The sequence below is a fragment of the Siphateles boraxobius genome, unplaced genomic scaffold, assembly GCF_051911475.1.
Source record: "Siphateles boraxobius isolate OS27281-9 unplaced genomic scaffold, OSU_SipBor_1 13, whole genome shotgun sequence".
NCBI lineage: Eukaryota > Metazoa > Chordata > Actinopteri > Cypriniformes > Leuciscidae > Siphateles > Siphateles boraxobius.
The window spans coordinates 14,332,780-14,347,515 of NW_027508733.1; the positions used below are offsets into that span (position 1 = coordinate 14,332,780).

At 37.4% G+C, this 14,736-nt stretch overlaps 1 protein-coding gene across 3 annotated transcripts in view; it reads right to left on the reverse strand.

Moving 5' to 3' along the window:
* The window catches only part of LOC143735399 (uncharacterized), a 49,998-nt gene that overhangs the window by 10,661 nt on the left and 24,601 nt on the right, over window positions 1-14,736 (reverse strand). Inside the window, exons 1-3 of one of the 3 annotated variants that reach the window (XM_077225508.1) lie at window positions 7,604-7,630; window positions 4,499-4,649; window positions 3,622-3,954 (exon numbers count right to left, since the gene is read on the reverse strand). In XM_077225508.1, the coding sequence (XP_077081623.1) occupies window positions 3,622-3,829 (208 nt within the window). In that variant the 5' untranslated portion in view covers window positions 3,830-3,954; window positions 4,499-4,649; window positions 7,604-7,630. Of the gene's footprint in view, window positions 1-3,621; window positions 3,955-4,498; window positions 4,650-7,603; window positions 7,717-10,374; window positions 11,154-14,736 lie in introns of those variants that run through there. The other 2 variants (XM_077225507.1, XM_077225509.1) reach the window with 2 other exon arrangements.

Here is a 14,736-nt window from a genome sequence, read left to right on the forward strand (position 1 = left end):
TTTCTTTTGAAGTTGACCAAAATAAACTAAACTATTTACATTTATTTACTTTATTCAAGTTCTATACCTAATCTGTATATAACTACTTTTAGATCCACTTGTATAAAAGATGTGTTAGCTAATATGTTAACCTTAAGTTTATCTCTAAGCTAGTGTGCTCCAAAACAATAACAGAAATTTGCATTTATGTCTCTTGATTTGTTTTATTTGTATTATATGCTACCTCCTAAGACCCGAGCTTTTGTTTGGCTTGCATTTTAGACTTCTTCTAGCTATTTGGGGTTAGGAGGAACCAATAAATATAATAACCAGATATTATCTTTGAACATGAATTTGTCCATATATGTGAACACTCGATCTGTATAAAACAATCAAGACACCATTGTGTAACTAAGTGCAAATCTCTTTTATTTACAGCCTGAGCACTGTGCTCGAACATTTTTCGTTGTTACTGTTGCATATATATCGGTTTCAATTTCTGAACATGGATATGGAAAAACTAAATTTATAAGAAACAAGCTATTATGTCCAAAAAACCTTGACAATTTGCCATTTCTTTTTTGCTTTTTTTGAAACATTCCAAAACTTCAACTTCTCCAAACTAGGAATGTCCTTTTTGTTTGTGGGAACAGTTGATTGCACTGAACCGCTGTGAAAGACTGTGTAACAGTTGCGTGCAGCTTGCAAGCACAAGAACACCTTGCATGTTACACATCGGACTCGAGTTTTCCAAGAACAGCCTGTCGCGCTGCATTCTTCAGGTTGACAACTTCTGGAAGATGTTTATTAGCCCTTTTGCGGACTGAGATATGGGGCACTTCCTTCACAGGGCACTTTTTCTCTGGCTCTGAATGGTCTGTGTTGTCTTCCTGTTCTGAGAGATCTGCACTGTCTTCCTGTGCATTGTTATGCTGGGCCAAGAATGTCTTAGCCACTTCCTTGCATGATGCCCTTTCTTCGTGTGCCGTGTACTGTGTAGTCTTGAAGGTGCATTAGCCAGCTGTTGGCTAAAGCAACATCTGTGAAGTGCATGAGCATCCGAAGCATCCACTTCTTGATACGGACACTTATTCTATAGTAGCTGATCAGCCGGTCTGTGAGGTCAACCCCACCCATCTTGTTGTATTCACAAACAATACTTGGTCGTCTGATAGACACATATTGTTTTTGTTTTTGGTTCTATCGCTGGCATGTGTCTTCATGCTGTGTATTATGGACAACAGACAGCGTCAATATCGGCTTGTTGTCATACCACTTAACAACACAAATTTTCCTATCTTCAGTGGTAACTTGTGCTGATGTACCTCTTCCATTCTTTTACATTTTTTTTGTCACTTGGTAGCTTCTGCACTACTTCGGAAACCCAATTCTTCATAACTGTACCAGTCAGGTAAACCTGCTTCTCCATATTTCGATTCACGGCTTTGATTGATGTAAAGAACCGATCGCAGTACACTTTTGTACCAGGATGGAGAGTTTCAGACAGACGATCAATGACCAAACCTCCCAAACCCAATTCACCTGGTTCCTGGACCTGTGCAATCAGTGCATCTGCACCCTGGTATAATTCAAAGTCGAGCATGATGCCTTCCGCTGAAGTACAAAGAAAGTTTTTCATGCCAACTGGATTGGGCTTCATTGTCAAATATTGTCGACAAGGACAGGCTCCTGTAAATGGTATAATTTGCTCATCAATAGAAATGCTCTCAGGTCTTGTCTGAGACCTGCAGCCTTTCAGAATGCAGTCAAGAAAAGGCCTCACCTTCCAGAATTTGTCACATTCCTTCAGGCATTCTGGAATCATCAATGACCACCTTTATTGATTGCCTCAGTTTGTAAAATCTTTTGAGTGTAAATATTTCTGTGATGGCTGGAAATCTTAACGTGCTGGACCAGTACGTCGTGATCTGTGGGTACAGGACACCGGACATCAAAATTGAGGCACCAATGAAATTATACATCTCGTCAACTGATGTGCTGAGTGGATACCCACTCCTAGCTAGTGCTGTAGCATTGGAGCAGTATACAATCACTTTCATTAAATCTTCATCAATGTACTGGTTTACATAGTCCAGTGTGGTCCAGCCTTCTCTGTCCTGCTCATTTTCCTCCTCAGGCTCAAACTGGGCTAGGTTTGGGGTCAACTGAGCAGCCCTCCAGCGCACTCCTCGTCCTTGCTTGGGGTCTCCTTGAAAGCTTGGCCCTGGTGTTGGCTCTTCAGAGTCTTCGTTTGAGCCATTCGATTCAACCCGCTGAGTCCGACGGCTGGGAGTGCGCAAAATGGCATTGCTACGGTCTGAACAATAACCATAAGTTGCATCACAGAGGCGTTTACCCCCGGCTGGCCTCAGTGGACTGTGGAGTGGGGTCTTCATCCCCACTACTATCCTCCTCGCTGCTGCTTGGCTCCTGTTGTGGAGGATGGTAATCAAAATCCTCTACGGGGTCATCATTGTCACAGAAGTCCTCTACTGAGTTGTCCCCAGCAATTGACTCCAGTACTAATTCCAGTGCCTTTCACATAGGAATACGCTCTGGAAATGATATGAGAAAAATAAAATAAAAATCAATGTAAAGTTATTTATCACACATGCAATGCCAATTTATACTGTTGTAAACTATTGTGAATTGATGTTTTCTAACAAATTCTTCCCAAACTATGTTTTCACAGTAACATTTTTTGCTAACATATTTAGATTTTCAACGAAGCTAAGTCCCATTGTCCACATATGTGGACTTCAAGTTTAAAGGCATAGTAAATTTTTACTGTTACAAACATTTGTCAAATTTGCATGCCTTATTAATCATACAACACTATTATGCATGACTTAAGAATCAACAATGAAATGTTATTAGATTTTTTACCTTGTGGACGTTTTGGTCTGGTGTGGCTGCCAGACTTTTCAGATGTGTTCTCCGCCATCTTGAAATTTCTATGTAAAGTGTTTTTCTCTTCTGACATCACCAGATGGCAGTGTACTGTACGTGTCCACGTTTGTGTACAACAGGTTCCAGTTACACAGAATCAATTATTATGGTGTACACAACCAAAAATGTGATGTCAACGTATGTAGACGCCAGGTCGTAGGAGGTTATATAAATGTATTTGATTATGTATTTTATTTATTTTTCTACACGCTACTTTGATCCACTTCGGTTGTTTTAAAGTGCTTTATAAATAAAGTTTGATTGATTAATTGATTGATTTAGATAGAAGCATTCAAAACTTACAGTCCCTCACTTCCGCCAATGTGGATAAACGATTTTGATGACATCAATCTGCACTTCAGTTTCTCATCTGATTTCTTGTCCAACCAAATGCTCTCTAGAATAGAAAGCGTCCCGCCCCCTACACTAAATAGACACTGAAGCTGCGGCTGAAATCGGTCATTTCTTCACACAATTTCTATTTTTTTATATGGTGAATGGTACATAGTGCACTATATAGGGGATAGGGGACGATTCAGACAGTGTACATTTGCTTTCCATTGGGGCGAATTAAGTCTGGTTTCACGTTAGTGTCAGGGGGTGGAGCTGCACGATATGTCCCACCCTGTCTTCCTGTTTCAGCGGAAATTTAAGTTTTATAACCTTATTGAAGAATCAAGAATAAACACCAACCTCTTTGTTCTTCAGTATCTTCCAGCTTTATTCTGCAGGGTTCTAGGTCAGCTCTTTGTTCTTCATTGTCTTCCTGCTTTATTCTGCAGGGTTCTGGATCAGCTCTTAGTTCTTCAGTATATTCCTGCTTTATTCTGCAGGGTTCTGGATCAGCTCTTAGTTCTTCAGTATCTTCCTGCTTTATTATGCAGCGTTCTGGATCATTCATGTTTTCAATGTTCTTTCGGAAACTTTATCTTCTTCACTAAAGACTGATTAGGAATATTCCAGCATTTACTGGTAAACTACTGTGGAAGAAACTTCACTAAAGGTGAATTACTGTTGTAGGAGGAGCTGATCAAAAAGCAAAAATAAATCAGTTATCAAATTAATGCTTTCAAAAATTCACATATTTAAAGCATGTTAGTGTTTATCTATCCAAGTATCAAAATTTACATTTATTTAATTTGTTTTAAAACAAATTCACATATTTTACATATCTATAATTGTCTGTGGGTCAATCTATTTTTTTAACATTATAATCTTTTTCTGATATGAAGAGGCTTTTCAGCCGCTAATTTAAATCCATCACAAGAGGTACATGAATCTGAGTCTGTAGATAAATGTAGAAGGAAGCTTGACATTGGAAACATTAAAATATTGCTTTGTTCTGCACTTTCATTTTATTGAAAGAGATGTTTCTGCGCCAAGAAAAAAACAGAAATAAGTTAATTATCTATTTGTTGACTGTATGCAATGACTGTAGTTGTAAAAAAAACAATGTGAATTTGATTTAAAACATTATTAAATGATTTTACATTAAGGTAGGCTATTTAATTTGTTTTAAAGGGATAGTTCACCCAAAAATGAAAATTACCCCACAATTTAGGCTACTCACCCTCAAGCCATCCTAGGTGAATATGACATCTCTGTGACATCTCAAAAATAATGTCCTGGCTCTTCCAAGCTTTATACTGGCAGTGAATGGACAATTTCTGTTATGAAGTCCATAAAAGTGCATCCATCCATTATAAAAGTAATCCACACGGCTCTGGGGGGTTAATAAAGGCCTTTTAAAGCGAAGCGATGCGTTCGTGTAAGAAAAATATCCATATTTAAAACTTCATCGACTAAAATAACGGCCAGACAGCCGTACGCATCGAATTACGGAGAAAGAGTGACACTTGACCTGACACATTGACGAACGTGGGAGTGCAGAGGATAGAGCAAAACAAAACACCATTCACGAATTAGAAGTCTAAAATGAGAATTTTTAAAGAGAAATGTCAGAGGAGCTTGAGTTTGTTGCACAGCCCTGTTTGTTTGAACCACGAGAGGTGTCACGCTAACGCAACTCCTGTGCCCTACATCATCAAGTTACTCTTTTGGCGTAAGTCGACTTGCGTCTGAAGAATGTCATATACACTTAGGATGGCTTGAGGGTGTAAATCATGGGGTAATTTTCATTTGTGGGTGACCAATCCCTTTAAAACAAATTTACATATTTTACATCTCTACTTTTCTTCCTGTGGGTCAATCTATTAACTGTAGTATCTATTTTTGAAATGAAGAGGCTTTTGAGCAGCTCTGTTCATTGTGATGAATGAAATCCCTCTTATTAAAGGCGGGGTAGGTAAGTTTGAGAAACTAGCAGAAAACTGCTGGATTTTGAAAGTATCCAACAGAGAAACTCCCACCCCTTTCCTTCTGAGCTCATTCCAAAGCCACGCCCCCAAAACACTTGAACGCACAATGCCAACCGCTCAGCTGGAGGACGCGTTTACCAGTGCGGAGCGGAGAGGAGCGCAGTGCAATGGAGTGACATCATGTCAGAATCACAGGTAATAAAATACCTAACTTTATCATTATGAATATAAACAACCAACATGGCTGTTAGTACTCACTATCAAGCTAGCATATCGATACTGGTAAAGTGTAAAATATATTGAGTTTGATTCGGTAACGAGCTAGCTAGCTAACTGTGACGAAAGTGAATTTCGTGTAAGATTCAGAACATATACGGTGTTTTGCATGTTAGAACTTTCCCGATGAATGCACTGTTGGTCGGTACGCGCCTCTCCTCTTCCGAAATGAGCGAGTCAACCGAGTGCGCGCATGTGGGCAGCTCCTGTTGCAGCAGTGCTGGTAGCCATAGCAGCGAGGGAGAGTGACAGTCACCCAGTCAATCATTGCATTCAGTCCGAATGGAATAATGAGCTGTGTTTATTGCAGCCCTGGGAGGACTACAGACACTCTATTTTTATAAACGCCTTTTCAGAGTACTTACATTTTAGATATGTATTGGTATATAAAAACAGTTTAAACAAATTTGGCAAAAAGTGTTTTAGAAACAAATTGCCTAACCTGCCTTTAAGTCTTATCAGGGATATTATTTAATTTTCCACAGTTATAATAAATTCCATACAACGTGTGTTTCAGTTAGCGGCACACATGGACACAGATGTCGACAATGTAGTTTTTCAGAATCTGGAGGAACCGGATAAGCATATCTGCTTATATGCTGCCTGTGGACGCCGTGGAAGGACTTTTACATGCGGGTTTGCCTGTTGGTGCCATTGCACCATTCCACGGCGTCCAAAGGGAGCAAATAAGCAGGGCGACCAGCTATCCCAGGTGTGTGATTAACGTTGGCGACCGAGTTAAGAAGATGGGCCGCTTCCTCCAGATTCTGAAAAACTACATTGTCGACATCTGTGTCCATGTGTGCCGCTAACTGAAACACACGTTCTGTCAGAGCATCCAAACGAAAAATAATAAAGTCAATACTTATAACGTTAGCATTGTTTTCAAAAACAGTTGCTAAATGCCTCAGCTCACTGACAACTTCATCGTAGGTAGCCATCTTTGTTGTGACTGTGGCCGGTGGCATGTAGATTCGACCAATGCAGTAAAATGCTAACCAACCAATGGGCAGAAGTTGACCCCTTAAGACACAGCCCCTCCTCATTTACATAATGAGGCAGAAATGCATACAGAAATGTAAAAACGACAGGCAGAAATAAATAGCATTGAAGAAATAAATAGGGTAAAAAAATACAAAGGAAGAATAAAACAGACAAAAATATTATAACATGCACATAAATAAATACTTAAAAAAATAAGTAATTAATAAATAAAGTTGAAGATTATAACGAACAATAAATAAATAAGGTAATTATTACAAAGATGAATAAATAAAGAAGCTAATTAAAAGAGATATATACATTTATGTCTCACTGTATAATTTAATTTCTACCTACATTTATTTGTTTATTGTATTTTTTGGGGCAATTAATTGTATGCTTATTTATTTATTGAGCATTTATTTATTTCTGTATTTATTTTTAAATATGGTAGAGCTGGTCCTCCATACACGTGAACCTAAATATAGTTTAATTTACAACTCATTGCATACTGTCATTTCTTTTTTTATATAAACATTGTGTTTTTCCCTAGGGACAGAAACGGCTCTTTCAATACAATGCACAAGCACAACAAAGCAATATTTACAATGTCAAGCTTCATTCACATGTATCTACATATTCAGATTTATGTACCTCTTGTGATGGATTTAAATTAAGAGCCGTTGAAAAGACTCGTCATGTCAGAAATAGATATTAATGTTCAAAATAGATTAACGTTAACCCACAAACAAAAGATGAATCGAGATCGATTACTGTTAATTACCCTTAATCATACTTTGACTTTTGATCAAGTGACACATCAGTAAATACCATTACTGATCTAGACATCGAAACAATCATACAGACGAACATACAAAAACACCCAATAATCGTATAGATCTGAATGAATTTAACATTGTTTTCTCACATCGTTGCCTGCTATGCTAAATGTTTTTGTCAGTCAGCAGACGCCAGAAAAGACTCACAAATAGCTTTGTAGCAGATGAATATACAAAACAGAAAAGACCCTGAAAAATGTTGCTTTAACAAGCTGTGTTTTTATAGCAGTATAAATATACGAAGCACGGTGAGCAGCTTACCTCACATCAGAAGACTCAACGCTGTGTGATGATGGCGGTAGCGGTGACGTCATCAAGGCGAGGCGAAATCATCAAAACGATATTTTTCACATTACACATCAAACGAAATTAACTGTGAGAACTGTAGGCTAAAACGAGCTTTTTGCTCTCAGCAGCACTCCTTCTGTTGCTTCTGGATGTTATGAGATGGAGAAAGAATCAATTTTAGTTTAAAGTAACTGAGTGTTAGAACAAACTATTTAAAATTAATTGTGTCATTATACTGCATATCAAAACAATGATCTCATTCGATCTAAGTCATGAAAACTAAAAAAAATTATTAAAATCAATAAAATTAAATTTAAAAATCCCCCAAAATCATTTGATACTTGGTTGTCATAATTATGAAAGTATTATTGATAAACTTATAATGACTTATAACTAATAATGACATCATATTTGTTAATAGTCTTTAATAATTTGTAGCTCTTCTTTTGTGTATCAACAAGTCTGCAGCAACACTTATGTTATCACTGCGAGACGAAACACCTCCCTCCCCCGACAAACAACACCAAAACAACCAAAATTACAGTAGGAATTGCATACTAAATTGAGCTGATTGTCTTTATTAAATTAAATAATCTTAATAAAAACATGCTGATGGATTATATGATCACTTTAATATTCACAACGACAGTGATAAAGTGCAATGAAATATAATAAATCTACTGCTAAATGTTTGTGTTTCGGCAGTTTGTTGCCCTTATTAAATTCAATACTAACAGGTTATTTCCTAAGGCAGTAAACAGAAATTGAAAGTTATTTGTGACTTGATGTATTATGCTTTTTATTTCTGTTAATTTACGTTTTAAGCAAAGAAAGAACATGAACCAATTCATGACATGCTGAGACACACTGTACCTGCTCAGATTCAGTGTCCAAGTGAATAGTGGTCAATAGAGCACGAATATTATTTGAAGATGCAAGGATGATGTGCAGCCAGAATGTGTTGGTGTTTCATAATTACTTTATCAGGAGAAGAGCAGAATAAAATAAGAACAAAGTTCGAACTGACAACTTTCTACAAAATACAAAAAACTCTTTCCACACAAAGAACACGTGTGAGGCTTCTCCTTTGTATGAACTTTCAGGTGTTTTTTTTTTTAGAGAATCTGAGGACATTTTTTTACCACACTGATCACAGCTAAATTGTTTTCCCAGATGTAAATTAAAAGCACTTGCACGCATGAAATTATTCCTGCAATAATCTCATTATTAATAATCTCTAATTCATGTGTATATTTAGGTTTCCATTTTGTATGAAAGTCTTCTCACACAATGATCACATGTGAAAGGAATATGAAGTTTAACTTTCATTGTACGTTAAACTGTTTCCAAGCAGAGAGCAGGTGAACAGGTTTTTTTTTTTTTTTTTTTACTATTTTAATAAAAACTATTTCCAGTCTGTGAGCAACTCTAAGATTCTTTTCCCCAGTTTTGACATGAAGATTCTCCTCTGGTTCACTCAGTTCTTCACTCTTCCATTATGTCTAAAATGAAAGTACAATGTTTTCATTTTCAGTCATCTTTTCTTGATACAAGTAGATTTAGCAGACTGCCGATTAAATTTGATGATAAAATGAGCAACACATTTAATCAGTGATTACTTGAAATATATACAAAACCGTAGGTAAACCCCATAAAGAAACCAACATGCTTAATGAAGAACAGGAGTCATATCAGTTGACAGAGAGGTTACTGAAGACATGTTCTCCACATTTCCAAATGCTGTATAAAATGTGTTAAGAAGACAGAAACACCGTTACTTATAATCAGATGAATAATCTGTTGACGTCATTTCTACAGGTTCTAACAGTACAGATAATTCTATCAATGCCCGAACATGGTATAACAAACCCAAAGTTGTCCTTAAAAAGGTCTAACCAGACATATATGGAGGACAGAGGGTATAACACCACCAGGACTTTATAGAAAAATATTACTTTGTTAATTTTATACAGAATAATATACTACATTATAAAAATAGACATTCATGTTCAACAAACATAAACTTTGCAAAAAAGGCGATAAACCAGTGAAACTCCAGTATTGCACTGCACTCCAGTGATTATTCCCCCAACCAACCCCAAATAAATGTGGCAAAATCAACATTTCCCCAGTGCAAGTGCTCTTCTACATATCATAAAATTTTCAAAGACAATTATCATAGTGAAAATCTCATACCATTGCAAAAAAAAAAAAAAACAACAACCTCACTTGAGTCATCACGTCTCACCAACAAAAGACTGCAAACTGATTGAACGTTCTCCCTCACTCAGCCCTGATTGGTTAAACTCAACCAAAGGATTGATCAATTTTTCTGTGATGCTTTAAAATACACATTCAAATGTATAAATAAAATTAAAACATTTTAATTATAAAATTATATATATATTTGTTCCCAATCAAAAACAATTTTCTACAAAACAACATATCCAACAAAAATAAAGACCTGTTCACACTTAAAATGATGACTATAATGATAATTATATTAGTGTCCACACCGACGGACGATAACTTTGTTTATTCTAAACATGCACTGCAACTATGTCATCTGCCACTCTCGCAACAATTGTTTGAGGCAGATTTATACAATAGTGCTGGATCTGAAGATTAACTGCTTACTATGATTTTAGACATTTGTTTTTTGTATGATTGCATAAAGAAGACGAAGAAGCAAAACTTTTCCCACACGGAGGGCATTGATACGGCTTTCTGGTGTGGATTTTCATGTGACCCTTAAGGTGTCCTTTTCGTGCGAAACTCTTCCCACACTGATCACATGTGAAAGGCTTCTCTCCGGTGTGGACCCTCTCGTGTGTTTTCAGATGTTCTGACTGACGGAATTTCTTGTCACAGTATGAACAATTGTAAGGTTTTTCTCCAGTGTGAATTCTCTGGTGCCTTTTCAGTTGAGCATCATCAAAAAAGGTGTTCCCACAATCAAAGCACATATAATTCTTCACACCACTGTGTCTTTTCTGATGTATTTTTAAAGCAGCCAGCTCACTAAAACTCTTTCCACACAAAGAACACACATGAGGCTTCTCCTTCGTGTGAACTTTCATGTGGTTCTTCAGGGCATCTCCCCTAAAAAAATGTTTACCACACTGATCACAGATAAACGGTCTTTTTCCAGAATGATAACGCAGATGTAATTTAAAAGAGTCTGCCTTTCTGAAACTCTTCCCGCACTGATCACATGTGTATGGCTTCTCTCCTGTGTGGATTCTCATGTGTTCCTTAAGGCCTGCTTTTTGTGTGAAACTCTTCCCACACTGATCACATGTGTGTGGCTTCTCTCCAGTGTGGATTTTCATGTGAAGCTTAAAACTTTGTTTGTATGGGAAACTCATTCCACACTGAGGGCAGGTAAAAGTTTTTTTGGCTCTTCTTTTCAATAAAAAAATACTTTCACCCTGTGAGCAACTTGAAGATTTTTCTCCAGGTTTGACATGTTTCTCCTCCGCTTCACTCGGTTCTTCACTCTCCTCGTTCTCTTCCATCAGGTCTAAAATTTAAGTAAGAAAGGTTTAATTTTCAGTAAATCATTAAAAAATAAAATAAAATCTAAGAGAGAAATGTGAAGGGAAAGGACATAAAAGTGAACCCTGACATAATAGTAGAAAGAAGAGAACTGCTATACAACGACTATCTTGATGCATTTATCTTAGAGATTTACCAATAGTTTTTTTTCCCCCATTATTGCATTTTTCTTTAAATCAGATATCCATCCAGTTTCCAAACTGCTTGTCCTATGTAGGGTCACAGTGACCGTGGGGGGCTCTGCAGCTGACCGTTTTATTTGGTTGTATTTTAAGGCTCTATAATGCATCCCTTTTCACTTACAGTAACCAAACTTCACACAGTTATAGATCTCATCAGACCGAACAACTTTCTTGCTTGACATCAGTCATTCTCAACCGGTGGGCCGCGGCCCTCTAGTGGGCCTCGGAGCGTCATCTGATGGGCCGTGTAGGCAGTGGTATACTGCCCCCAAATTCATTTTTATTTATTTTTTTAATTGACAAATCTTGTTATTTTCTAATTATCTGGTTGTTCTTATGAATTGAAATGATCAAAAACACTCAAGTCAAATCAAGATGCATTATCTAAAAGCTAATTTATGTTTTTAAATATTGCAACAACAATCACGTCACAATGTCAGATTGAACATTTGTTCTATCAGATGCAGTAACATTACATTACTGCAATATGGATAGTTTTCTGAAATAAATTCAATTTGGTTTTATAAGTGCAGGTACTGAGACTAAAAGTGGGTCGCACACCAGACTCGCACTTTCTCAGTTTATGGCCAGCAATGATGTGATGTTTAAGGACATTATGAAATTAAGATAATGTCTGTACTATGTTATGATTGTACTGTAGCTACAATTAAATACAATCGTTGCTGATTCTGCAGTCTGAACACTTTACCTCAGGACATACATTAAAGCAGCAGTCTGCAGTTTTTCCTTTTTGTCACCATCTCTGTTCCAAATCTGCAATTGTTGTTATTCGCAGAATTATCAACATTACGTGGGTTGTGCCTTGACACGGCACAGCACGGATGAATCCAATGTTTAGAGGAGAATGTGCGGCTGTCAGTCGCCGCGCCGGTGTGGATACTGGCATTCGGAATCATAGATTCTACTTTTTGGAAGTATGAGCAACATAAGAATTTTTCACCGGAAAATGTGATCTGAACAAGTAAGTAACATTCACTTTTGTTCTGACCAACTAAGGGGAAAAAAGCATTGCACTAAATCACGCTGATTAAATCTAACGATCGTTTATCACATCACGTCAAACCTGCAAATTATACTTGGATCTCAAATATTGATATTAATATCTGTTAATATTACATCAGCATTGCGTAACTACATTTAATGCCCTTCTGATATTTATCCTTGTTTTCGCATGGGCCCGGTTGCATTCTCTTTTTTTTTCTGTAGTCACTCCGAAGTCCTGACGAAGTCTTTTGCATTTTACAACGGGTGAACCTCCAGTTGTCACTGGTGATTGTCATTTGAACCTTTCTGGATCTGCAATCAAATTAATACGTTTAATTATATCAAGTGCTGTGAGAAAAGGCTATAATTCTCCACCTCCAACATCCTCATACGCAATATAGCCTACTAGCCAAGCCGAGACACCTTCTTTATGTGTACAGATGTGACGTAATGATGCAAAGACATGCTCGAATTTCCCGCGGAAATCCACCAGTACCAGTAAAAATATTATGACAAGCTTACCGTTTTGAATCTAAGAAGACAAGAAGATAGTTTTGAACGATGGCTAGTTATGTACTTGCTCAAAAAAATTATTTTGGGTAATTTTTAGCCCAAAAAAAGTTACTGACTGGAGCTTTATCTAAATTAATTAAGAATCTCACCTGAAAATCTGATAATTTTCTGAATTTTCATACATGCCACTGATTTCTGTAAATTAATGTAAAACTAAATGTATCTTGCAGCACAGGGAGAAGTCAGTATATACATTAACAACGATTTGAGACAAGTATAATGTAACTTTTGTAAATGGCGCTCTGTGGCACAGCAGGATTTTGAACAGCGTCCTGAGCTGTAGCCGGTGTGTGTACTCATAGAAAATAATGTGTTCGATTTTTAAAGACGTGGCGCTGCGCTTCTCGTCCGGTGTGCGACCCCCTTAAGCCAAAGGCGCAGTGTGTTAAATGTGGAGAATTTTTTTCAAATGGAGGCACTAAAACCTTTAAAGCTGCAGAAACATTTGAACTCAAAACACCCGGGCTGTGTTGGGAAGCAAAATAATATTGTTTAAAACAGTCATGTTAAAGGGAGGATTCGGAGTAAAATCAACCTAGGGTCCTTTGCACCATGACCTCAAGCCAAACACCCCCCCAGAAGCCTTTTTTCCCTTGGTCGAACATTATTAGAGCTTATTTAGAGATATCAGTCGAATGGCTTAGTACAGGCCCTAACTGATCCAAAATTTGTATCTCGTAAATTACCCCACTAATAATGCCCAGAATGGTACCAAACATCAATAGTACAAATATGTATAATACAACAATAACTACAATAGAACAAATATAATCTGTACTCATAAAACGAGGCATCGGAATGTTTGTAAGTACATCAGGAGTTTATTTAAATAACACTTGCCTGACGGCTCAATCCTACTGCTAACCTGACGTCGACGTCAGATTTGGGAAAAGCATGTAAAAGTCCTGGCAGGAAGCGATGCATAAGGATGTAGTGTAACGACGAATTATTTTTTCCGAAGTGTTGACAACTTGGTGTTAACTAATAATTGTTGCAAACTGGTACTACCAACAAAATATTAGTGCATTCCTGGAACTGGGCATTGTTACACTACATCATATGACATCATATTCATCTAAATTTAAATGATCTCATGGCTGTGGCCGCTGTTGTTTATAGTCAGAGTGAGACCAGCTGCTGCAGTAAATGTGGCATATTTAAAGGATTTTGACATAGTTCTTTTACATGTCATCGCTTTAAATGCAAATTGCCCGCCGTGCACAGGTTTCCTTAAGCCACCGGGGTGGCGGCGGCTGGGCTTTGGCCCGTCATCACTGCTTGCAGCTATATTTATGCATTGAAAGTGTTAGAGCTAATGTAGGGCCGACCAGGCTACAGCCTGGCTATGGCCAATCTAGGACACTGCAAGTTCATTAGATACACTGTAACCCTTTACTGTAAATTTACTTGCGCCAGTGACGATAAGTGGGGTTTAGAGTCTGAGAAGATGGAAAATTGTTCAACTGAGTGATACAGTAAGCGAATATATTTTTTTTGCGTTTGCATTTCTACATTGTGTACACGAATTTGGTTTGATTTTGCAAACGCGGTTTGCTGCCGCACAAACAATTCACTCTGTTCCACCTCTTTACCAAGTAACATTAACTTCGATATTTCACATAATAGGCAACATTTACCATGGTATAGCATGACCTGCTTTTGATATATATATTTTTCGTTTCAGGCTTTGTAACGTTAATCTGATGACGGTCCATTGCTAACGTAAGTGCTTCTAAGTAACGTTAGTGTACAGTTATGGTCTATATATGTGGTAACAAATATGCTGTC